The sequence below is a fragment of the Corythoichthys intestinalis genome, chromosome 19 (assembly GCF_030265065.1).
Source record: "Corythoichthys intestinalis isolate RoL2023-P3 chromosome 19, ASM3026506v1, whole genome shotgun sequence".
Classification (NCBI taxonomy): domain Eukaryota; kingdom Metazoa; phylum Chordata; class Actinopteri; order Syngnathiformes; family Syngnathidae; genus Corythoichthys; species Corythoichthys intestinalis.
In genome coordinates this window covers 12253062-12278880 of record NC_080413.1, presented here as the reverse complement: position 1 = coordinate 12278880, position 25819 = coordinate 12253062, and the positions used below count along the sequence as shown (strand labels likewise).

The 25819-nt window shown below is 40.7% G+C and overlaps 1 protein-coding gene across 2 annotated transcripts; it reads right to left on the bottom strand.

Annotated features, from left to right (window-relative positions):
• clic5b (chloride intracellular channel 5b) lies at positions 1–25819 on the bottom strand. 2 transcript variants are annotated; one of them, XM_057823673.1, is made up of 6 exons: positions 25267–25819; positions 12153–12262; positions 8941–9066; positions 8558–8664; positions 4355–4536; positions 1–596 (listed from the first exon to the last, which is right to left on the bottom strand). In XM_057823673.1, the coding sequence occupies exons 1-6, from the start codon at positions 25732–25734 to the stop codon at positions 432–434; spliced, it is 1158 nt and encodes a 385-aa protein (XP_057679656.1). In that variant the 5' UTR covers positions 25735–25819; the 3' UTR covers positions 1–431. The 2 variants fall into 2 exon arrangements, with proteins under 2 accessions (XP_057679656.1, XP_057679657.1); XM_057823674.1 differs by lacking the exon at positions 25267–25819 and adding an exon at positions 18953–19108 and having other exon boundaries at positions 2–596.

The following is a 25819-nucleotide window of genomic DNA, read 5'->3' as shown; positions in this document are numbered from 1 at the left end:
GGGCCCAAAAACTGCTGGCCTGACTTGAAGTATTTTAGTCTTTCATATAAAAAAAAAGAAAGAAATAACAGTAGAGAAAAGCGTGAGGAGGCAGAACAAGTGGAGTTTAATGACGACCAAGGGGAACATTGACGTTGACGGCTCGTAGGCGCGCCGTCTCAGGGGAAGACGTGGCGCAGTGGGAGCTCAATAATAAACATTGGAATCAGGCGAGACGTCCACGGGCGTGGGGATAAATAAATCTAAGCGCCTCGACGCGTCTGTGACTCAAAGCTACGTAGCACATGTGAAAGGGAGCATTGTGTCACGAGGAATAAATACAGACAGCGGGATAGGGACCATCCGTCACATTTGAGTGCATTTGTGCATCCTTAAACTAATAAATCTCTGGAGGGCCAAGTGTAAAAGGGATGGTTTTGGTTGCTAAAAGGCTACTTGGCAAGCCTCTTGGCCACGTCCTTGTAGGCCATCTCGATCTCGGAGTCGGCGGCGCACGTGTTGTTGAACTCGTCACGGGCGGCAGCATTCTTCAGGTAACGCCAGATGCCAGTCATATTCGAGGGGATGTCGTAGTTGCGGTACTTCTTGGCCACTACCTGGAAAACAAATGGAGGACTTTCAGTCTCTTTTAATGCTCGATTACCTCGGGTAATTCGCTTAGAAAAAAGCTTCGAAACAAGTTTTGCTGCTTCGAGGATTCGTTTATTTAGAGTGGCGTTGTAATTAGGGCTGTTCCGATCATGTTTTTTTGCTCCCAATCCCAATCGTTTTAGTTTGATTATCTGCCGATCCCGATATTTGCTTTTTTTTTTCCTTCCGATTCAATTCCAATCATTCTCGATAATTTTTCCCGATCATATACATTTTGGCAATGCATTAAGAAAAAAATGAAGAAAACTCTGACGAATATATACATTCAACATACAGTACATAAGTACTGTATTTGTTTATTATGACAATAAATCCTCAAGATGGCATTTACATTATTAACATTCTTTCTGTGAGAGGGATCCACGGATAGAAAGACTTGTAATTCTCAAAGGATAAATGTGACTTTGTATATTGTGACTAAATATTGCCATCTAGTGTATTTGTTCAGCTTTCATTAAATGATACTGCAGCCATTTAACTTCTGCCCAAATGCATGATTGGAAGAGCAACCATGACTGTGCGTAGGGGCACCAATTGATATATCTTCTCTGCGTTGGGAAAGAACATAGGGTGTTAAGAAAATGATCAACTACTATCTTTCTTCCCCACAATGCCTCCCACGTTATTTCTAATTGCTGAGAGAGGTATTGTAAGGCTTTAGCCACATAAATAATGGCTCCAAAGACTGTCAAAATTCTCTCTACTCATTATACGCTGCCTTTTAGCAATATCTATAGTTAAAACGGCATCTTTATAGATTGTACGCGACAATGCGTGAGTGGGTCGTGCAGCGCATGCGTTAATTATTTAATGTGATTAATTTTAAAAAATTAATTTCCGCCTAACGCAATAAACTTGATACCCCTACTTTAAGCCAAAACTACTCTGAATGAGTGTAAGACATTTTGTCTGTAACGTTAAATACAATTACAAAACAATTTAAATAAAAAAATATATATATATATTTAAAAAAGTCATGTCCGATATTTTTTTTCTGATTACGATACTTTGAAAATGACGTGATCAGACCCGATCGATCGGGACATCTTTTGTTGTAATGGTTTGTTTTTACAGTAGGGCTGTCAAACAATTAGAATTTTTAATTAAATTAATTAAATAGTTAATCACTGCTTAAAAATTAATTAATTGTAATTAATCGCAATTCAAACCATCTCTAAAATATGCCATATTTTTCTGTAAATTACTGTTGGAATGGAAAGATAAGACGGATATATACATTCAACATACTGTACATAAGTACTGTATTTGTTCATTATAACAATAAATCCACAAGATGGCATTAACATTATTAACATTCTTTCTGTGAAAGGGATCCACGGATAGAAAGACTTGTAATTCTTAAAAGATAAATGTGAGTACAAGTTATAGTAATTTTATATTAAAACTTCTCTGTATGTTTTCGTTTTTAAAAAATTTGTAAAATTTTCAATGAAAAAAATAAATAGCACGCCATTTTGGAAGGTAGTGATTGAAATACACCACAAGGTACCAAGGGCTAGTTTTAAATTAATTAGAGATCTAGCCAAGTTTTTCTAGTGCGTTTTGCCCCTCGACTGCCGCCGTAGTTTCCGGGTTCATTGTACCTTACGTTCATTTGAGTGTTGACTTCACAATGTACGAGACCTCTGATAGTTTGTATATTGTTACTAAATTATGCCGTCTAGTGTATTTGTTGAGCTAAACGAAATGTTTGAATAGAGTTTGACCAAAGTCTGAGTATTATTTTGCATAGCTATTTTGATTGGGAATGCCAGTTCTCCTTCCATTGAGCGCTTTTCTTTTTGTGAACATTTTTTTTTTTAAGAGATAGGACTATTATTTTTGTTGTGCTTTCAGTAAATGATACTGTAGCGACTTAACTGTTCCACCCAAATGCATGATGGGAAGTTGGGCAACCATGACTGTCAGTGGTAGCTGCTAATGGTATATCTTCTCTGCATTGTGTTCAACACAGGGTGTTAAGAAAAAGATTATCTCCTGTAGTTCTACCCCACGTCGCTCGCCACAGTAGTTATGATTGTTGTAGAAGAGATTCCAAAGCTTATGCCAATAAATAGCGCGGCACCAATGAATGCCTGAATCCACTCCTCTTGCTTGTCTCTGCTTCTTAGCTCTCAATTCTCAATATACACAAAACGGCACCATTGTAGTCTAATTGCGGCAATGCATGAGTGGATCATCGCTCGCATGCATTAAATACGTTAAATATTTTAACGTGATTCATTTTTAAAAATTCATTACCGCCTGTTAACGCGATAAATTTAACAGCCCTATTTTAAAGTGTTTGAATTTAGTTTTACTAATTTGGGTGGATACACTGCTGTCTAGTGGCTAGAGTGAATATGACATAACTTGTCTCACAGCTGAATTCAACTGCTTCGCTGTTCAGGCCAATGTTTGTAATTTGAGCTTGTAAATTTTTGTTTTATCGTAATTTTTGGACTATAAGCATCTACTTTTTTCCTTCATTTTGAATCCTATGGCTTATTAGCCCAGTGCAACTTATTTGTTGATTTTTTGGGGGGTTAATAGGTAACACTTTATTTGACTGCAGCATCATAACACTGTTAAAAGACACTAAGACACTATGATGGACATTACTGAATACTTATGACAGATGTCATTAAGTGTCATCTGGCAAATTATGTCACTAACTCCATTTATGTCCAACTCGGATCTTTTACATTCATTCAAAAGTGAGATAATTTGCTGGATAAGACTACAGTAAATGACATCTGTTATAAGATTTCATTAATGGTCATGACAGTGTCATGTCATCATCATGATTGTCTAATGACAGTCTTATGGTGCCACTGTAAAAAAATAAATACCATAACTAGCAATTAATGAAACAACTGGAACAGTAACTGAAGAAATAAATAGCACAGAACATGAATCTTGATTGTTATTTACATCTGTAACGCTGCAATGCATGCTAGGAGGCATGTTGGACGACAACAGTGTTGACAGCAGGTGGCTGCAGAGGTTGACTGTCTCCCCGAAGGGAGCAGTGATGGTCAAATGAAGCTTCTTGAAACACTGTAGCTTTGGAGTACATTTTTGATGACTACTTTTACTAGTGTAATATTAATTAGAAGTCACACTACTCTGACGTGAGTAAAACCTTTTGCTAGTTTATCCACCTCTGACCAAATGTTCCGATTACTCCATTATTTGAACTAAATAATCAATAGATTAATCGATTACTTATATAATCGATAGCTGCAGCCCTGGTCTCGTTTCATAGCATATCCATAACTGTCTATATACTTCAAAATTCAAGCTATTTGCTATTTGCTCCATCGCTGATTTCAATGATTAGTCTTGGGGTTTTTTTCTATTCGTGATTTAATGCAATTTCTATGTATAATTTTATTTGCTGTTTTGACTGTCTTTGTTTCAACGTTCTTTTGATTTAATGTGATTTTTATGATCTTCATGTGATGTAAAGCACTTTGAATTGCCTTGTGTTGAATTGTGCTATACAAATAAATTTGCCTTGCCTTTTTATTGTGTTATGTGTGTTTTGCCCTTTCTCCTCACATGATAGAAAATACATCAGTTCAAAATGCTAAGTAAAACCTACTTTGAAGGACAACTAATAACGGTCAAATAAATCACTCTAAACTCACCACTTCATACCAACATGCCAGCCATCCTGTATATTCTCAGGTAACTCTACCTTGACTATATGCAATTTGGGCAGCAGGTTGCAGTCGGCCAGTGTCAGTTCGTTTCCGTCCAAGAAGCGTCTTCTGGATGTCTTTTCTTCCTCCATGCTGTTGCTGTCAATCTCGTCAGGCAGCGGACTGTTTAGGTAGTCGTCCAGCTTTTTCAGGGACCTTGTCAACCCTTTCTCCAAGGCTAAAATCATATAGTGCGAGAGGGGAATAATGTCCACTAGGTGGGAGCAAAGTGTTTAGGACGGAGAAAACAGTGGAGTCTGCTGCCATCTACTGAGGATTTAGTCACACAATGACAATTAAATCATGAATACTTTCCTTCAGTTCTTGTTTATATATATATTTTTTTTCTTTTCTATTAAGCTACATTTTGGTTACACTTTATTCGAACTCGGTGTCATGAGACTGCCATAATGATGACTTGACACCTGTCATAAACATGAATGAGGGTTTATAATTATGACACGTCATTTAGTAAATTATGTCACTTTTGATGCAATACTGAGATTCTTTTCAAATGTCTTTGGGTTGGAATTAGAATTTAGGAATTGTGTTAGGGTTAGGACACTTGTTCATGTAATGTTCATTATAGTGTCATGTCATAATTATGACGGTGTTATGACAGTTTTAGTACACAGTTATAGTGTTACCAACATTTTTAAAAAAAAATAAGAATAATTAACAAGGGCATTGGTTTGCATAGGGACAGTAGAGACATAGCACGACCAACTTTTCAGGAGGCTGAAATTGTCCCCACCAACTTTTAAGCAAACGTATTTGCACTGTATAATGACTTCAGTTATATAGGTAATTTAGAATTGCCCTCCGCTGTTTTTTTTTTTTTTTTGGGGGGGGGGTGATAATATTTACAGCAAATGTACGTCTAAGGTGCTCGTCACATGATCTGTTCGAAAAATCATTTCGACCCATTATAAAAATAGTTTGGGTTTTCTTTGTTCATTTCATTCATTTTTGTTGTTTGTTTTATTGCTTTACAACTTTTATATATATAGGAAAGTCAATTACAAGCAATGACACTTTTCGGCCACCAGGGGGCCTGCCCCCGCCCCTTAAACTCCGCATATGATTGATCCTACCATTATTAAATAAATTACAGTACTTGTTATGTTCAGACCAGAGGTTGCGCTAGACTTTTTCGTTGTCTGTCATTTTGACTGACAGGGTCAGAAAAATCCGGTCATAATCTATTTTTACCCGTCACTTAAATTTTTAAAATGATGATAATGACATTGTGGTGACCCTTTGTTTGGCATAATTCACCTTCCGTACTTGTGTGTCCATTTGGCCGAGCGCGTTTCCGGTGTAGGTTCAAGCGCCTACACCGGCTACGACAGTCACGTGAAAGAGACACTTAAGAGCCGCGCGCGGTCCCCTCACTATCCACTCGCTCTCGCGATGTGATTCGCCGAAGAGTCGAAATGCTCTCCCGTCAAATGCCTGTTTAAAAATGTTCCCGTTGTTACTTCTTGCGTTCGCTTATAAGTGCCCATTTAAAAAGGAAAAGCGATGGATGATACTACACACAGAGCGTATTATTAACAAATGTTAAAGTTGTATAATCATATAGCGAGAATAAGGAACGTCACTGACAAGCGCAGGCCCCCGCGAGTGGATAGTGAGGGGTCTAGGATAGTGCGCCTACAGCTAACAAGACTCTTAACATTGCATACCACTTCAACATATTCAATAGTATTTAGTTTTCATTCATTTTAAATTAATATTCTGTCCGAACAAGCTTAACAGAGAATCCACACCGTGCCATCACACATCAAGCAGATGGATATGTAACTTTTGCTCCGCAGTGACAAAAACAGCTGACTGTGGCCCCAGTAGTTAGGTAGCCTACCATATGTAGCATATGGAACAATGAAATTAACAGTTCACCTGCTGTGGCCTGAACGTAGTCTCACACTTTCCTCCTGGTGCGCAGGGACTTGAATTGCGTGCCCGCTTGTGCAGTCCCTGTTTTTTCACCTCTTTCATCATCATTTTGGGGCTTTTTGAAGAAACTTCGGACACTCAGTTGCCTTGACATTTTTCAACGAAAGGCCAACGACGTCATGCATCAAGAGAGACAATAGCTAATTAAAATGCTCACTCGCCACCCTGTGGTCTGGGGTGTGAATTGCAACCGGTCAAAATGACAGATGGACTTCAGTTTTTTCCGTCACCGTTTTAAAAAATCGGTCAACGACGGAAAATATTCGGTTAACGCGACCCCTGGTTCAGACATACATTGACCCCTTTTCACTTGCTGAATGTGCCAGTCCATTTTTTCCCCTCAAACGCACATTTGATTGGCTGGTGACTCCCTCCCCAACAGAAATACAACATGCCGCCTCCTCAGCCCCCTTCGAAGACGAGGGATATTACAAGTCATAGACTTCATAATACAATATTGACAGGACACTGGGTGCAGGGCCGATTAGTAGGGAGCTTACTGTATCTCCGTCAAAGCTGACCGAGTGGAAACACAAAGAGCATTTTCCATTGAAAATTCTTGTGAATAAATGCCTAAATCCCTGAATTTTTACTGATATGGACGTAAAACAGTCTCGATTCTTGGTTAAAAGAAAAAAAAAAAACGGGCAGTTAGAATTTATTTTACGAAAACATGTCGAACGTGCTGCTAGTCCATAAGCCACTGTGGCGCCGCCTTATCATCACAAAAAGCTTTTTACGTTGAAAACTCTTGTGAGTAAATGCTTAAATCCCTGAATTCTTTATAGATATGAAAGTAAAAGCAGTGCCGATTCTTAGTTAAAAGTAAAAAACCAGTTATCATTTATTTTACGTAAATATTGCGAATTATGACACCAATGCTGCAGCGGTTAATTTCTCCCATTGATTTTTTTCACGCATTTTTTTTCATGCGAGGTACGAAAAATATAATAATTACATTGAATCCTCGAACAAATCACTCCTGAGACAATCCTTCCTGTTTGTATGCGGTACAGCTTTCGTACTTTTTCCATCTAAACCCGGCATTGGATCGCTGCATGTGTTTGAGAATAACTGCGACCGACTTCGACCGACTGAAGCGGCGAGTTGGACGGCCCCCTACTTGAAGGCGTGGCGCAGTGTCTGGGGAAGGTGTCCTGTCAATATCATTATGAAGTCTATGTACAAATATTTTTCCACCAGCAGCAGCCATTGTAAGTAATGTAAAAACGTAAATGCTGTGTAGGTAGCGAACACACCTCTAATTTTGCTACATTATGTCCGTCCTGCATCAGTGTATCACCTGAACCAATACATATGCACTGCAAAAACCCACCTCCTTAAAAATAAAAAATAAAAAAACTTGTTTTCAGTGTAATTCTACTACTAATAAGTGAAATTATCTGCCAGTGCTTAAAGTAAATTTTACTCAGATTTCTTGAAATACCAAAAATAGCTAGCTGAAAATTAGCTTAACAGAATTATTCTAAGCAAAAACTTTGTATATTTAATCTTAACAAAAACTTGATTGTCAGAAATGTTCTTAATTCAAGAATAGATATTGTTCAAAACATTATTTGAAAGCATTTTTTCTTGATTTAGGTGAAAAATGACCGAATTTTGGATGCATGGTCTTATTAAGAACAAATAGCAATATTTATTAAAAGTGGAAGAATCTAACCCATTAATCTGTTAACTAGCGTTTAACACTCAAAGCAAGATGGAGAAAATTATTCGACTAGATTTAAGAAAAATGATCAGATTAAGACGTTATACTGTAAATTTGGAGTGTGAAAGTTAGTATAAGTCAATACAGATTTATTTTGCGTTAACTGTTTAGCCTATCAATTAATTAGGTTCTTCTTGGTGAGAAGTGTAGCCCTGACCTGACTGCCGTTCACCCAATCTGTTTGGTCTTATTAATGTCCCATCCCCAGCAAAAATAACTGTTATATCGTCCCTACCAATATTGAGACCAAACCTACGCCCTTGTAAATAAAATTATTAACAATTGACATTTAATAAAAAATTTAATATTTTCATGATTTCACATTTTAAAACACTAAACATTTAAAACTTATGTACACCTTTTCTCATACATTTTAATTTAAAATTGATATTTGATATTACAAATTATTATGACTTAACTCAATTGAAGGGCTATCACTCTTAAAAACTGAAAAGAAATATCAAAATTACCTTGAATACAAAATATTTTTAGAAAATAACAAATGCCTCACCGTCATTGGCATCCATCTTGGTGTTCTTGATAAAAGCGGAGAACTTGGCAAAGATGTCATTGCCTGCTGTGTTGGACTCCCTTTGCTTAGCTGACAGTTTGGGGTACCTCAATTATAATCAGAAAGATAATAGTTGTTATCATTATATTGTGCATTGAGTGGTCCAGATGTAGATACCGTAAATAGCCTGTTTGCATTTCGTTTTAATCTACATTAATTGAAATAACTATTAATCGTCAAGAGGCAATTGTGTTAGCAGTGCATTGGTCACAGCAAGGCCAGGACATTTACCACATTCATTCGACAGTACGAACATCTGTCAATATGTAGGACAGCTGAAGGCTCCTTGTGGCTGTGTGTATGCATGTGTGTGCGTGCGTTACTTTGGAGGTGCCAGCATTTCTTCGAGAAATTCTTCTATCTTGTTGATATCTGTTTTGACATCACCATTGTAGGTCAGGAATGGCGGATGGGTGCCAGGTGCCAGGTTGTTCAGGTCCGCCGGCTTCCTAAGGGAATACAAACAAGATAGATGGGATTCACGCATCACTAGGTGAAATTAGACACACTCAAGTAGAAAACCTCGGTGTCAAAATTAGCGATGAGATAGCATAGAATAGGATGCCAACCGAGGGCGTAGGTTTGCATAGGGACGGTAGGGACATAACACTACCAACTTTCCAGGATGCTTAAATTGTCCCCACCAACTTTTACGCAACCTTAATTTGCAATATATAATGACTTCAATTATATAGATGATTTCAATTGTCTTCCCATTTTGTAAGGATAAAATTAACCCTACCATTATGGATGACTACTTTTACTCATACTTGAGGAATATTATTTTGAAGTAACGCTACTCTTACTTGAGCAAAAATTTTGGCTACTCTACCCACCTCTGCGCTTAAATGTTGCAATTTAAATTTGCGTATAAAATCCAGACACTTATTCTGGAAGTTTTCAAAATGTTTCTTAAGTAGTTTTTGTACCACCTCAACCAATACATACATATGCACTGCAAAACCCCACCTTCTTAAAACTGAAAGAAGAAAAAAAACTTAAATTCCCTTGTTTTCAGTGTAAATCTAATAGAAATAAGTGAAATTATCTGCTCGTGCTTCAAGTAAATTTTACTCACTTAGATTTCTTGAAATAAGAAAAATACCCAGCTGAAAATAAGCTTAACAGACTTATTTTAAGCAAAACGTTTGTATATTTAATATTAGAAAGGAAAAAAAATTGTTTGTCAGAAATATTCTTAATTCAAGAATAGATATTGTTCAATACAATATTTCAAAGCATTTTTTTTCTTTATTTAGGTAAAAAATGAACAACTTGTAGTTGTATGGCCTTAATAAGAACAAATACTGTAGTAATATTTACTTAAAGTAAGTGGAAGAATCTGACGCTTTAATCTGTTAACCAGCCTGTTACACTCAGAACAAGATGGAGAAAATTATTCGACTAGATTTAAGAAAAATGATCAGAATAAGACGTTATAAATTTGCAGTGCGGAAGTTAAATAAATTTGTATTGATTTATTTTGCATTAATAATTTAGCCTAACAATTAATATGGTTCACATTGGTGAGAAGTGTAGCCGTGACCGCCGTTCACCCAATCTGCTTGGTCTTATTAATGTCCCGTCTCAAGCAAAAAGTGTACATGGAGGTTATGCTGTTATATCGTCCCTACCAATATTGAGACCAAACCTACGCCCTTGAAATTGCCAACATACCCACACTCACAAGGGATTCACACAAATACTGTGTTCTAGACCACATGGCTGATTTGTGTACACTCCACCCCTTCCATTCACTCATCTCTCAGCCCCCCCCCCCTTCTTTCCCTGGTTATCAGGCACCCCACATGGTGTCAATACAACTAGCTTACGATAGCACCAACATATTCACAATTAGTGTAGGCCAGGGGTCTGAAAGTCCGGTTTTCCATGTATCCCTCCTTTAACACACCTAAATCAAATGATCAGCTCATCAGCAGGCTCTGCAGGGGCCTGATAATGATCCTGATTATTTGATTCAGGTGTTTAAAGGAGGGAGACATGGAAAACAAGCTAGAAAGCGGCTCTCGAAGACTGGACTTGCAGACCCCTGGACTAGGCGTTCAATGTATTTCTTGTTGTTGTTTGTGTTTCTTCTGTCTCTCTCTCCTTCTTTTCTTCTGTTCCCCATAACCCCTTCCTGTTCGCTGCTTTCTCCTAATAAACGAGGTACGTTGAATGATCACAATGGAAGTATGTCATACTCCCATGTGATTCATTCGGGGTTAATTTGTGCCGGATCCTGCCGGAACAAGATCCGACCCTCTTGATTGTGGCCTCCCTGTGTTCCGGAACGTATTTGGGCAGATATGGCACCTGTCGTGTGTAGAAAATGATAATAATAATATAAAAACTTTTTTTTTTTTAATGTATAAAATAAAATAATAATAGGCCTATGCATAAATTCATTTATGGAACAAATCCGAAGAACTGCATGTTGTTTATAAAAATTTAACGTCATTTGAAAGAGTCAGATTTGTTGATGCACTTAAAAGCTGGACCAACAAATCACGCCCCTGACATAAAAAAATAAAAATAAAAACTTTGGAAATTTGTGGCATCTGGGGAGCAAGCAGCCAGGACCAAATGGTATTTCAACATGCCAAAAAGACAGTTGCATTTACTGTTTTTTTATTTTATTTTTTCAAAAAGAAGGAAGATGTTTCAAAACAAGTCAGAAAAGCAACAACCGGCGATGAGGGCAGCTGCAGCGATCATGCTAACGTGCAGGACCAGGTGCAGCAGGAGGCTAGCACCGCAGCAGCTAACCAGTTTCACGGACAGCCAGCCAAGCCGGGGCAGGAGGCTGCTACCGTGGTAGTAGCTGGTCAGGTTCAGCGCCATCAGGAATGGGGTCCAGCTACAGCGCCAGCATTCAGCCAGGTGGACCACTAACAGCCGAAGCAACAGGCCAGTACCTTTGTGGGAAATTCGAGTTTGGGATGCACAATTTGTAAGGCGGTGGGAACTTTGGGGCCAGAGAAGACGAGGGGATGAACCTCGCAAAAGAATAGGTTTGTGTTATTTATTGTAATCTCTATTTTTTTTCCACAAATTAGACCTGTTGAGAAACTAATTGCTGACTGTGTACTGTAAGTCCCACCTGTGGTTATGTGGGCAATTGCCCGTGCTGTGCAGAGTATAGCCTAAATAATTGTAAATTGTTGTCATAACATTTATACCATGGATATTATCTGAAATTGAGGCTTGTAAGTTTCACAGCATGGTAAGTGGGCATTTGCGTGTTGTTTTCAGCACCATTTTCTGCGTATGTTCCGGGACCTGTGCGCGTCTCATCATCCCTGCGCTGTCATATGCACTTTGCGTTCCGGCATCTTACTGTATGATTTACAAATTAATCACTGAATACATTAAAATTTTTCAGACCAATTGGACACTCAGAACTCCATTCTCCGTGTCAAGCAGCTGAGTTGTTTTTTCATTTAATGAACATAAAATGTCCTACATAGTGAAAGGGATTAGGGAAAGAGTGAATAATTGCTAGCACAGTCTCTGTGATGATGTCATCGCTCACCTCTTGAGGTCCACGGTGGTGACGTTAAAGACGACACCTTTGAGCCACAAGATCATGAAGAGGCGCTGAGAGAAAGGACAGTTGCCGATGCTCTCACCATCGCTGCCCGCCTGGGAACAATAGATCATTATTATTATTTTACAACATGAATACACACGAAGCAGCAACACATACAAGCAGAGCAAACAGGACTACTCAGGCCTTATTCTCTGTGGGAACAACAACAATTTTAGTTGGAGACTGCCTCTTTTTGTTTTTGGTTAGTAGAACTCAGTGCTGCTGCAATGTTACAGTACTGTATAATTAGATCCTAAAATACTAAAAAAGAAAATCAGCTTAATAGTAGGGGCATGAACCATGAAATGTGATACAGTACAGTGATGTTCAAAGTGAAAATAGCGATGCAGGAAGAACCCTATTGATTTGAAATAAGCTCGTGTTTCACTGTAGTAGAGCGCTACCTCCTAACCCAACACCTAAATTATACATGTCTCATACACACACACGCAGGCAAACACCAGAACACAGCAGATGTGTCTCTAAAAAGCTGCCTAATCAGCTTTTACCCAGCGCCAGCATGTGTCATTGTTAGCACACAACAACACAACAAATACAACATAATGTGATACAATGACAGTTGTCAACATGGAAAGCACACATACGCGCATACACCAACAAAGGCTGCTGACCTGCTGATCTACACAAGGCATGACAGACCTGCTCAGGCTAATTGATTGAGTAGTATTTATGGTAACACTTTACAATAAGGGTCCCTTAATTAACATTAGTTAATGCATTTTTAGACAATAACTAATGTTTAAGTAACTTCACAATAATTAGTGTAATTGTTTATCTAACATTTATTAATATATTAATTAACATGAGTTAATGCATTAGCTAATGCATTAGTTAATGCATAACCTGACAGTAAGTAATGGTTTGGTAAAATCAAAAATATATACAGGCCTATATAGGGTTAGGGTTTGTTGGTGGTAAATGGTGTTATACTTATATAGCGCTTTTCCACCTTTCAAGGCGCTCAAAGCGCTTTACACTATCTCGCCATTCACCTACTGGTGACACACAGCACCAGGAGCAACGTGGGGTTCAGTATCTTGCTCAAGGATACCTAGGCGAGTTCATCAGGGTGAAGAATCGAACCCACAACCTCTGGGTTGGGGGACAACTACTCTACCACTGAGCCACGCCACCCCCTAAGTTGTTAACTTAGCATTTATAATTTCTTAGTTACGTTTTACTGAACCTGAATTAATCATTACTGAATGTTTTTTGGACCCTTATGTAAAGTGTAGCACACGTATGCCTTAACAAAAAAATTATAAATGCTTAAGCTCCCCCCTCTTAACCTTTATTAACCATTATTGAATGATTTTTGGATCCTTATTGTAAGGTGTAGCACACGTGTCCCTTAAGTAAGAAATTATAAATATACATCCTCAACAAAAAAAAATACTTTCAAAAGTATATAAAGCCCTCTCATGTAACAACTCTACTTGCCTACCAATCGAAAAATGGAATAACGAACTTTCGGTAACATTAGATAATAACTATTGGTCCAACATCTGTAAAAATGCATTTATAATGACAAAGAATAAGAACCTTCAGCTTATACAGTTCAAAATACTGCACAGATGGCATATTACTCAATCTAAAATGCACAAAATGGGGTTCTCCCAATCCGATAAATGTATAAGCTGCAACGAAGATATTTCAGATACATACTTTCATGCTCTTTGGCAATGTAAACCAATACAAGATTTCTGGGCACAGATAACGAAGAAACTCTCTTTCCTATTGAACTGCAGGATTCCATTGTCTCCAACTCTTTGTCTGCTTGGCGATCTGAATACAGTGAATATCTCTATCCATCAAACCCGTCCACTACTAGCAAGTCTAACGATAGCCAAAAAAACAATATTGTTGAATTGGAAAAACAAACAAAACATTAGCATTAACCAATGGCTAAATCTAATCATTGAATATATAACATTAGAGAAAATATCTGCCAAACAGACAAATAAAATGGACAAATACGAACAACAGTGGGAAACGGTCGCAAGAATGATGAACATAGACTAAGGATTCTCTCTCACCTGCGAAGGAATGCCACAAAAATAATAAAATTGTATACATAAATGGATGTATGCGGGGTGTCCAGGGAAGTTGTATGCATCCTTCTGCAGCTGGAAACTGGACATGTTTAAATCCGAATTGTTTTATACACTCCCAACAGCATGTAATAAATAATTTTTCTTCCTTCACAGTTTAGTCGGTCAATGGGCTTATTTTACAAGGATACTCATGGACAATTTGGTTTCCAGCTGCTGGGGATCATATGCAACTTTTTTTGGAACACCCTATATATTACTTATCAGACTTGGAACAATTAAGGAACTATGCGTAAATAATACACTTCACTGGTCCTTGGCATACATCTAATGGTGTTTGATAAACCTCTTCTTCTATCAGCTTTACAGGTGGAGTTTGTTGGCGTCCTGCCCTGGGCCGTCCCGCCGCCGGTCTTGGCCCCCGGGATTTTCGGCCGGGGCTTGTCCGGTTGCGTCTGGCTGTGCGGGGGGTCCCGTCGGGCGCGCGCTGGTGTCGTGGGCGGGTGGGGGGGCCGTGCGGGTGCCGGTCCGGGGCCGCGGCCCTTCCCCGGCCGGCCGGGTTGGGGTTGGGGTTGGGGTGGGGGCCGGGGGGTGTATGCGGCAGCCATGGTTCCCTCCCAGGTCCGCCCGGCCGGAGCCGCGTCTCCCTGTACCGGGTGCCGGGGAGGTGCCCTCTGGTGCCATACCGCGCGCCCCTCTTGGCCCGGGGGTGGGTTGTGGGGGGTGCGCTTCTCTCCCCTTGGTCTGTTTCCGGCCCTGTCTGCCTCCCTGGGCCGCGGCGGCCGCGGCTGCCCCCCGGCCGGCGGGGTCGTTAGCGGGGCCTCTTGGGGCCCGCGGGGCCTAGGGTGAGGCTTGTTGTCCCTTGCCGGTGGGGTGGACGCCCCCTGGTCGCCGGCGCTTGGTGTGGCGCCTGCTCGGGGTGCGGGGTGGGTGCTCGGTGGGTGGGAGGGGGGTGGGCGGTCGCGGAGGCGCCGTGGGTGTTCTGGGGCGGGGATTGATCGGGGCCCTGACGCTTCTTCCGCCCTGGGGCCGGTGGTTCTGGTGGACGGGGCCACGCCCGCGGGAGCCTGCCTCTTAACTCACGCACTTCTCACTTCGGCACTGTAAATATTTTTCACCCTGGCACTTACATGCTCATACATTTCTCCGGGGAGAGTTGGGACGGGGCTTTACAGTCCCAGCCCGACTCCCCCCTGTTTTTAATGCACCACACACCAAGGTTGTGGGATGGTTGGGACCTGCTGGGGGGGGGGGGGGGCCTCACGGCTGCCTCCTCACCACAGGCCCCGCCATCCCTGCACCTTTTTTAAATGCACCACACACATCATAGTCCACAGGAGAGCTCTGGCAAAGGGCGGTGGGACGGGCGGCTGGACAGAAACTCCATGCTGCGGTCCCACTGCCCCAAGCCAAGCTCTCCTATTTTAATGCATACATTGCACTACCCTCCCCTCACACCCCCATCACGGTGCTGGGTGATGGCTGCCAGTCGGGAACCTGGCAGCCACAGTAATAGGGTGGTAGGTGGGTCCCACACTTTTTCTATATGGCGTGGCTTCCGGGGTGTGGCCTCCCCTCTGCCTCGGCTGCCGGCCGCGGGAGTGGGTTGGGGGGTCGGGTCTCCGATCTTGCGTCGCCCCATGGCAGTCCCTGGGCGTTCTCCTGCCTCCGCCTTCCCCTCTCTTCTCTGGCTGGGCGTCCGCCCTGCGCTCCGTCGCGGGTCGCTGGCTGGGCGCCGGTGTATCAGCGGGGTGTCGCCTGCACCGGCGGGGGGCCCTGCCTTGCCTGGGGCTTGGTGGGCCGCTGGGGGTCCCGTGGCGTGCCGTGCCGGTTGGGGGGCTGTGGCTCGTGGTCCGGGTGGGCGGGCGGGGGTGGGTGTAGGCGTGGGGGTTGGTGATGCGTCCCCTCCTGCCATCCCTGAAGGCCGGTTGATGGGCGCGCGGGTGGCCCGGGGGACCACCCTGGGTCCCGGGGGGGGGTGACGGTGGCTCCTTTGCTGGGCGGTTGGAGGAGGGATGGGCTGCGCATGGATCCCCCCGCCCCCCCGCCCGCCCTCCCTCCCCGGGCTGGCTGGGTGTGGGCCGTGGCCCTGGGTTGGTGCCCGCGCGGTCTCTCCGCCCGTCTGCGTGGCTGTCGCGCGCCCGGTGGGGCTTGCGTGCTGCTGGATGTGGTAGGGCATGCTCGGGTTGGGGGTTCCGGTGCCGGGATTGGCGATGCGGCGGCGTAGGGTTGGTCGCCAACGGGCTTTCACTCATAAGAGATTCACACGATTACTGGGTTCTAGATCACAGAACTGATTTGTGTACACTCTACCCCTTTCAATCACTTAGTTTATAGTCTTATAGACACCCCCACCCCCATTCTCCTCTTTCACTGGCCAATAGGCCCCCACATGGTGTAAACCGGAAATACATCTCGCTGACGATAGCACCAGCATATTAGTAACTAGTTTAGATGTTCAATGTATTTCTTGTTGTTGTTTGTGTATGTGTTTCTTTTCTTTCTTCTCTTGTATTTCTTTTCTTCTGTCCCCCCATAATCCCTTCCTGTTCGCTGCTTTGTCATAATAAAAAGGTATTTTGAATGATCACAATGGGAGTATGTCAGACTCTCAATGTGAAACATTAAAACTGTTCAGAATCCGGGCACTTAGACTTCCATTCTCTGTGTCAAACAGCTGAACAGGACAGGTTTAAAAAAAAAAAAAAAAAAAAAAAAAAAAAAGAAATTATAAATGCTTAAGTTACCCCCCCTTAACCTTTATTAACCATTACTGAATGCTTTTTGGACCCTTATTGTAATGTGTAGCACATGTGTCCCTTAACTAAGAAAGTATAAATGCTTAAGTTAACAAACCCTAACCCTATATAGGCCTATATATATTTTTAATTTTACCAAACTATTAGTTACTGTCTGGTTATGCATTAACGAATGCATTAACTAATGCATTAACTCATGTTAATTAATATATTAATAAATGTTAGATAAGCAACTATATTATTATTGTAATGTTACTTAAGCATTAGTTATTGTCTTAAAATGCATTAACAAATGCCTTAAGTCATGTTAATTAATATATTAATAAATGTTAGGTTAAGGATTAAATGAATTATTGTCATGTTACTTAAACATGAGTTAATGTCTAAAAGTGCATTACTAATGTCAATTAAGGGACTCTTATTGTAAAGTGTTACCGTATTTATTATTATACTAAGTATGTAGGGCGTATATAAAGAGTACATCAAGCTATACACTGGCATTGATGGCAAATGTAACAAAGCCATTTGAACTCAGAAGTGCTGGCAGTGAATGATCACTTTATCACAAACACACACAAATATGCTGTGTATATCATTATTAGATGGGGCTTTGCAGGGCAAAGGCCCATATAGTAAAATTCGAAGTTTTTTAAATGGCATTTCTTTGGCGCGCCGCTCAGCCCAAACCGTTTGACCGACCGTCATCATTCAAATATCAAAATGACCGGAATTTTCGCACGACGAAAGGAATTTTTCGAATGACACCCCCCCCCCCCCCCCCCCCAAAAATTTTCCGTTTGCCCATAAACACTGGGTTTAAGAAAAAGAAGAAAAAAATATATAAAAATGTATGTAGTCCTACAGTTTTTGACCAAATCGCATCATTTACATATCAAAAATTTCCAGGACAGTAAGGACATATAAGTATACAGAATCTGCCCAAAATTTACAGGTTCTATAAAATTGTCGCATTCATTTCTAATGGGATGCCATTGACAGCCGTGTACATCCAAATTTCCAATTCATTTCAATGGCAGAAAAACCTGTGTGGTTGTGATTTTTTACCAAAAACCATTACGGCCCATTGACATTCAACTGGCGCCCAAGTAAGTCATTGACAGCCATGCAACAGGACATGTCCCCGAAATGTCACCAAATCAACAGGATGTCACCATATATTGTCCCCGAAATGTCCCCAAATCAACAAGAAGTGACCTGATATTAACGGGTCATGTCCCCAAATCAACACGAAGTGACTTGATATTGTCCTCGAAATGTCCCTAAATCAACAGGACGAGTCCCTGAAATGTCCCCAAATCAACAAGATCTGACCTGATATCAACTGGTCGTGTCCCCGAAATGTCCCCAAATCAACAGGAAGTGACCTAATATCAACACGAAGTGTCCGAAAAATTCTCCAAATCAACAGGAAGGTATCTGATCTACCACAGCAAAGCCCCACCGTAATTTCTCTAGAAGTTTTTAGTTATAATTAACATTAATAATAGTTATAGTATCGATTCACTTTCCTAAATGTAATTCGGCATCATACTCATCTAGGTCACATTCTTTCTGTAATGGAAACACACACAGGATAAGTACTAAACACATATTTTTAATTTTTAAAGGCTTTCTGTTGCTGTGTTGGCAATTTTGGAATCCACCAGCATTCCTGTGAGGAGGATTTATTATTTTCTTTTCATTTCATGCCACCTGCTACAGGTGCACACACACACACACACACCAGTCTGCTCCCAGGGGGCGCCGAGCAGCGAAGGAGGATGTTGCACGAGAGAAGAAGAAGCTGCACATCACTGAGCATCACAGGTAACTTTACCTCTGCTATTTTGTTACACGGAGAGACACACGTAGACACACACACACTCTAAATCGTTGTAATTTTCAGCCTTACCTTGACAAAAAGTTCAATTTCAGGCTCTTTGTCAGGACCTGACATGTTTCTTCCTCAATGCCCAATACTTGAATATGTCACACCACTACATCCTATATTCAAATTACACACAAACTGTCCCAGTGTCAAAGTTGTCCAACAAAGACAGATCCAAAATTGGTCCTAAGGTCAGCTGATGAGTCGGGGATGCAGATTGAGGTCAGATTTGTCTGGTAAAGCAGCTGGAATGCAAGCAGCAAAGCGTTCAATGACACCGAGTGCAAACAGGTGTCAGGCTATGCTGCGTAGATGGAGGCGGGTGTAAGGGAGCCGGGGGGTACGAAAGGGGCAGAGCCTGAGCTGCATTTTTAATAACAAGTGTTCACCTTTACTGCGTATGGAGAAAGTGACCTGACAAATACAAGCTTTTCCTTTTTATGTGACTATTTGCAGGAATGTCTGCGAGTTTTTTTTTTTTTTCTGACTTTGTTTTTTTATTAGGATGGGTTTTTGAGTGAGTTATAATTTCTCTGAGGGATGTGGGACAATTTAGTTAAGAATATATACCGTAATTTTCAGACTATAAACCACTACTTTTTTCCTTCTTTTTGAATCCTCCGACTTACAGTCCAGTCTGTCTTATTTGCTGGTTTATTTGGGTTAATAGGTAACAATTTATTTGACAGCGGTGTGATAAGACTATCATAAAACTGTCATAATTATGACATGACACTATCATGGGCATTATTGAATGCTTATGACAGATGTCATTAAGTGTCATCCGGCAAATTATGTCACTAACTCCATTTATTTCCAGCTTGGATCTTTTACATCCATTCAAAAGTGAGATAATTTTCCGGATAAAACAAATGACATCTGTGTCATGTCATAATTATGATTGTCTAATGACAGTGTTATGGCGCCACTGTCAAATAAAGTGTTTCCAAATACCATAACTAGCAATTAATGAAACAACTGGAGAAGTAAATGAAGAAATAATCAGCAGAGAAAATGAATTTTTAATTGTTATCTACATCTGTAGCGCTGCAATGCATAATAGGAGGTATCTTGGACAACAATAGTGTTGACAGCAGTTGGCAGCAGAGGTTGACTGTCTCCCTCAAGGGAGCAGTGATGGCCAAATGAAGCTTCTTGAAGCAATGAAGCTATGCAACCAATTGGTTCATGGTGGTTCTTTTGGTCTTATGAAGGACACTTATAATACGGTGAGGATAGCTGTGGCTTATACTCCAGTGCGGTTTATTTATGAACAAATGCCGTTTTCGGGTCAAATTTGGTGGGTTGTGGCTTTTAGTCAGGTGTGCCTTATAGTGCGTAAATTACGGTATGTAAATATATATTTATACTCAGTAAGATAATATGATGTGTATAAGAGGTTTTTGTAGATATGAGATTTCTTTAGGTCAATGTGAGAGTATTGTGTATAAGAGATATTAATGGGCATGTGTGATTTGTGTGTGTGTGATTTCAGACCTTCAGACCGGCATTTTTTCTGCTGGGCAAAAAAAAAAAAAAAAACCTGCGCTGATTTTTACTCTACTCAAACTCCAGAGCAATGTGCAATTTTTTGGTTGGGGATTTTTCATGCTTTTAATGGTTATTTTTAATGTTAATGTTAATGTGTTTTTGATGAGAAATGAGCACTTTACGATATCCTTTTAGAGTTGCGTTTGGTCAGCCATTTTCAAAGAGCCAAAAATAGCAAAGAGGGCATGCCAAAACTCCTGATTTGATTTTGATGGGTAAAGTTTCATCCAATCATCTCCCAGAAGTGCCAATAGCAACTAAATTCCGTGTATTATTTGATTAGAGACGCAGAGGCGTCATGTCTTTCAGCAGCATGCTTAGGTCTGAAGGGGTTAAAACTTGGGCTTAAATCATTAGGATTCCAAAATTGTCCCTTCATTTCCTGTCCTTCGAACTCGCCTTAAACTAAGCACATGTCATAAAATAGTGAGTAAATATCCGTAATCCTCAACAGTTTAGCTTTAGATGATCCCTTTAAAGATAATGGTTAAATTCAGGGACTAGGCTAATCATTCACTGGCCTGTCAAATAGTAACACACTTAAAGTAAAGCGACTCAAAGACGGAAATACTTGGAGGATACTGTAGGTCACTGGACTTTAAAAATGGTTTGGTATGGTGCCTCAATGCAAAATTTTTGCCAAATTTAACAAAAGTTACTCGTGACCATTATTTACAATATATCACACACAATTCTGTTCCGGCAGAAGGTAGTTGGTGTGAGAGCAGAGGATGCAGAGGGCAGGGTTAGATAGAGACAACTGATTCGCTGTGGTGACCCCTGAAGGGAAAAGCCGAAAGGAAAAGAAGAAAGAAGAATAATGTAGCCAATCACAGATGAAGTTACAGAATGTGCAAAGACACTTGAAGTATTAGAAAACCAACTGTCAACAAGAATACAGTCATAAAAAAAAAGAATAACACTGCGGACATAAACAATAGCCCCTCCAAAAATTGATATCTTTAATGTTCTTGTCAATGTAGGGGGGAAAAAACTGGAGGCGTCCAACAGTGAGCCCACATCCATTGTGGGGGGTTTGTTACAGACCAATCACATTATTTTCTCAGATAAAAAAATTAATATCTTGCATTACACATCAATAAGGACGGATGTTTATTAATGAAAAACCAGAACCTACAGTTGTTGCATTTTGTAGGCGTAAAAAGCATGTTTGAAGTTGTACTGTAATGTTCAATAAAACTACAGTAATTTAGTCAAATTTAAGTAAAAAAAAAATAGAGTTGTCCAATTAAAAGATATTCGCGACATCTGTTTTTCATTAACGGTTTTGGGCCAATATGCATGTTGCCTTCAAAGTTAATGTAGAAGCCTTTGTACAAAGGCTGGTCACAGCTTAGCACAGCAGTCATGATTATTGACCATTAGATATTTCCAAATCAAGATGTCTTGTATATTTTTTTATGAGCATATTATTATTGAAGCATCCAGTGGGCCATCACAATACAATTAGCCATAATATGTTAAGTCCACTACCGCATATATCGGTATTGGTTTGATATCAGTACCAGATGTTTCGAGTTGGAAAATATCAAAAGATCGGTTATCGGTTAAAAAGTCATTATCGGACAACTCTTGTCAAGGTGTGGGGTCAAGGTGGACCTAAAAGGAGGGAAAAAGGGAGGCGAGGCAAGGTGAAGGTGAACTCAAAAAAGTAGTGATGTAACGAGGTGCGGCAAGTCTTCGAAGCGTGTCGAGTAATGAAGGGATGTTTCCGCGAAGCGCGTACCGCTTCATTTAGGGGAGGTTACGAAAAGATGACGTCCACAGCCTAGCTGGCCAGCTGTACCACGTGATTGACAGCTCACTACAATATATAAACACCGAAGCTCTGGCTGGATTCAAAATGTGGGTGTTTGAAGGAAAGTTGCGATCAGGCAAGAGTTTGGATAGTTTTGAGAGTGAAAGGTTTAAGAGTGAGGAGAGAAGGATTAGTACAATAGTTGATAGAAGGGAGCCAGCAAGAAAGAGGACTTCCTCTATTTGTCCCCCCCCATCAAGTACATCAATGTTCAAGTTACACAAGCACTTTTACTGTCCTCTGCCTGATTACGCTCATGCCAGTTTCAGAGAAAACATTGCACAACTTGCCATATTATGATAATACCATTTGGGGAATAATTGTCACACGCACACACTACACACGATTTCTTACAGCGTTCCCTCACTTCTTTGCTGCTCAACTCTCGCGCAGTCGATGCATCGCTGATTTTATAATCTTGTTAAAAGTATCTTGTTATAAGAATAAACAGTTTCATCTATGTACAGTGCCTGACAAAAGTCTTGTCGCTTATCCATTTTGTTGAAACAATTGCTAATAACCGACTTTTAATGTTCAATTGGTTTCAGAAATGGCTCACATGACAGCTAAGACCCTCCCAAATGATGTTGAATGTCTAAAAATGTATTTGTTTCACTGAAAAAAGATGTATCATTCAATGAAGACAAAGGTCAAATTTTGGCAAGACAAAAGTTTTATCGCCTACAGAAAGTAGTGTGAAAATTGAACAAAAAATGTACTTCAAATACAAAAATATGTTACAAAAATAACATAAGCTAATTAAGTAGTGGTGCTGTGAGATCCAAATTTAATATTTTGTAAGACTTCCAAGGGCTTGAAGGACACCATCTATGCGGTTCGGCAAGGATTCATACAATTTATTGATGAAGTCATCAGGAACATAAAAGAAAGCAGTCATGCATGCCTCCCAGAGTTCATCAACATTCTTGGGTTTCGTCTTCCATGCTTCCTCTTTCATCCTGTTCATGTCTGGTGACTGGGCTGGCCAGTCCTGGAGGATCTTGATCTTCTTTGCCTTGAGGAACTTGGAGGTAGAGATTAAAGTATTCGATGGAGCACCATCCTGCTTCAGAATGTTTCCCTTTTTATGGTTAGGAATGTAAGAGGCAGCTAAGATTTGTTGATATTTCAGACTATTTATGTTGCCTTCCACCCTGCAGATCTCTCACACACCCCCATACGGGATGTAACCCCAGACCGTGATTTTGCCACCACCAAACTTCACTGTTTTCTGAGTGAATCTTGAATCCATGCGGGCTCCAGTAGGTCTACTGCAATATTTGCAGCGACTGTGGTGTAATTCAATGGAAGATTCCTCTGAAAAATCCACCTTTTGCCACAATAAATAAATCATTTTTCAGTGAAACAAATATATTTTTGTACATTCAACATCATTTGGGAGGGTCTTAGCTTTCATACGAGTCATTTCTGAAACCAATTGAATAGTTAAAAGTCAGGTTATTAGCAATTGTTTCGACAAAATGGATAACCGACAAGACTTTTGTCAGGAACTGTATTAATGTTCACTTACACATACCTCCACACACGTCATACGAAAGAAAATGAATGTAGTCTGTATTATTTATACATTATTAACATTTCAAATCATTATTTAATTTATTTGTTCTAATGATAATATATGCATTTATAGGGTATTATATAGACACACAAAAAATAAATATTAAAAATGGGGCTGGGACGTTACAATGCTTATTACGTTTTTTTCACTTTCACTTTTAATGGTCCCCATTAACAGCGATAAGTGAAGGATAACTGTCTATACATATGTGATACTCTATGTACATAGAGGATTTGGTCAAACAATATTTTCTAAATGAATTCCTTCCTAACAGATACAAACACATACACACATAAAAAAGAGTAGTTACTCATGTGGTTGAGAAAACTGACTGTGATCATACACTTAACCAGTAGGTGGTACCGTTCTCACATGAAGCTTCGAGAAATTAACCCTTTCTCGAACCGATTGGCTCAGGTGGTTCAATGCCTCCCGAAGCTTCATCTCTACATCGCTACAAAAAAGGTTTAATGACAATTAACAAAAACAAAAAGTACAAACAAAAGGATAGGGGATCAAACAAAAACCATCAAAACTTTTTCGAACAGGGGATCCGAACATGAGGGCTTCGGCGTATGAAGAGACATCGGATAGAAACTTAGATTGACAATGATCGAACAAGAACAGACAGCACATGGGGAACTTCAACACAGACATGGGGTAACAACACAATGATACACAGGTGATTGATACAAGAAGCAGCGGATTGGTCAAGACACAAGGACCAGGCCACAACGGGTGAAATCGATGGGTGATCACATGGAAAGGAAACACTAGGGCAAAATCTTAACAAAACTCTACTAAAAGTGTGCTACTATCTAGTGGTTAACTGTGTAATCACACTTGAAATGACTGGTTGGCAGACCAATAAATAACACACATAATTTTCTACTCAAAAAGTGTGTGCTTCTATTTTACCATTTTAGTCGTTTCATTATTATAATTTTCCCACATTTATCTGACTTTTAAATGTCTTAAAATGTCACATAAAACAGCGGCTGCACAGTCAGCAAAGGTTTTAACATGGCAGTAGTTTGACCCCGGAAACTGATCACGTATATTTATTTCCATATTTTACCATAGTTGCTTTTATGGAAATGTGGATAGACGTGCAATGCTCGGGCGTGGTGCTTTACAGCACTGATCTCTGCCCGTTGTTTATCTGGACCGTAAAAGATAAGACATACTGTGTGCGAACTTCATAATGTCGTAAATGGAAGGACGCTCCCCGAAATATTGGCGCAAACAAATCACTGTTAACACTGTAATGGCATAAAGTTTAGTTTAAAAAAGAGCATTTTGCGCTGCTACTGGCGGTAAAACTGCCGACTCATTTCACACTAATTAGCAGGCTTCTTCATATACACTTTAAGCGTAATGTTTTCCTACCTTGACGTAAAGTGAGATCTCAGGATGCTCGGGATCGACCGGAGCGAGGGCACTCTGATCCAGGACAACGTTCTCCAATGTCTTGATGCTGTAGTCCACCAAATCCTTCTCCTTTGCCACCTCGGAGTCAGACTCATGGTGCTTGTAAGCCATCAGCATCCCATCCTCGGCGTTGTCTGCTCCCCGGGAGGATGAGGAGGAGGAGGAGGAGGAGGAAGAGGAGCGTCTGGATCCGCCATTCACCTCCTCTGCTTTGGTCTCATGGACGGCAGTCTTCTCTATCGCCAATACCTCTTTGGCCTCCACATCCTCTTGACTTTTTTGCTCTTCTTTGTCGCTGGAGGACGACGATGATGAGGAAGAAGAGCGGCTACGTTTTTCCCCGTCTCTGGTGTCCATGTAGTCGGGCGAGGTGTGCTTCTCCTCGGCCGAGACGTGCACCATGACATCATCCACGGTTACTTCCATGGCAAGTTCTGGGCTTGTTCCTTCAGAGGAATGGAGAAAAGCGGCTGTGACGGCTGCCTCGCGGAAGACTGTGCCCGATCGAGCA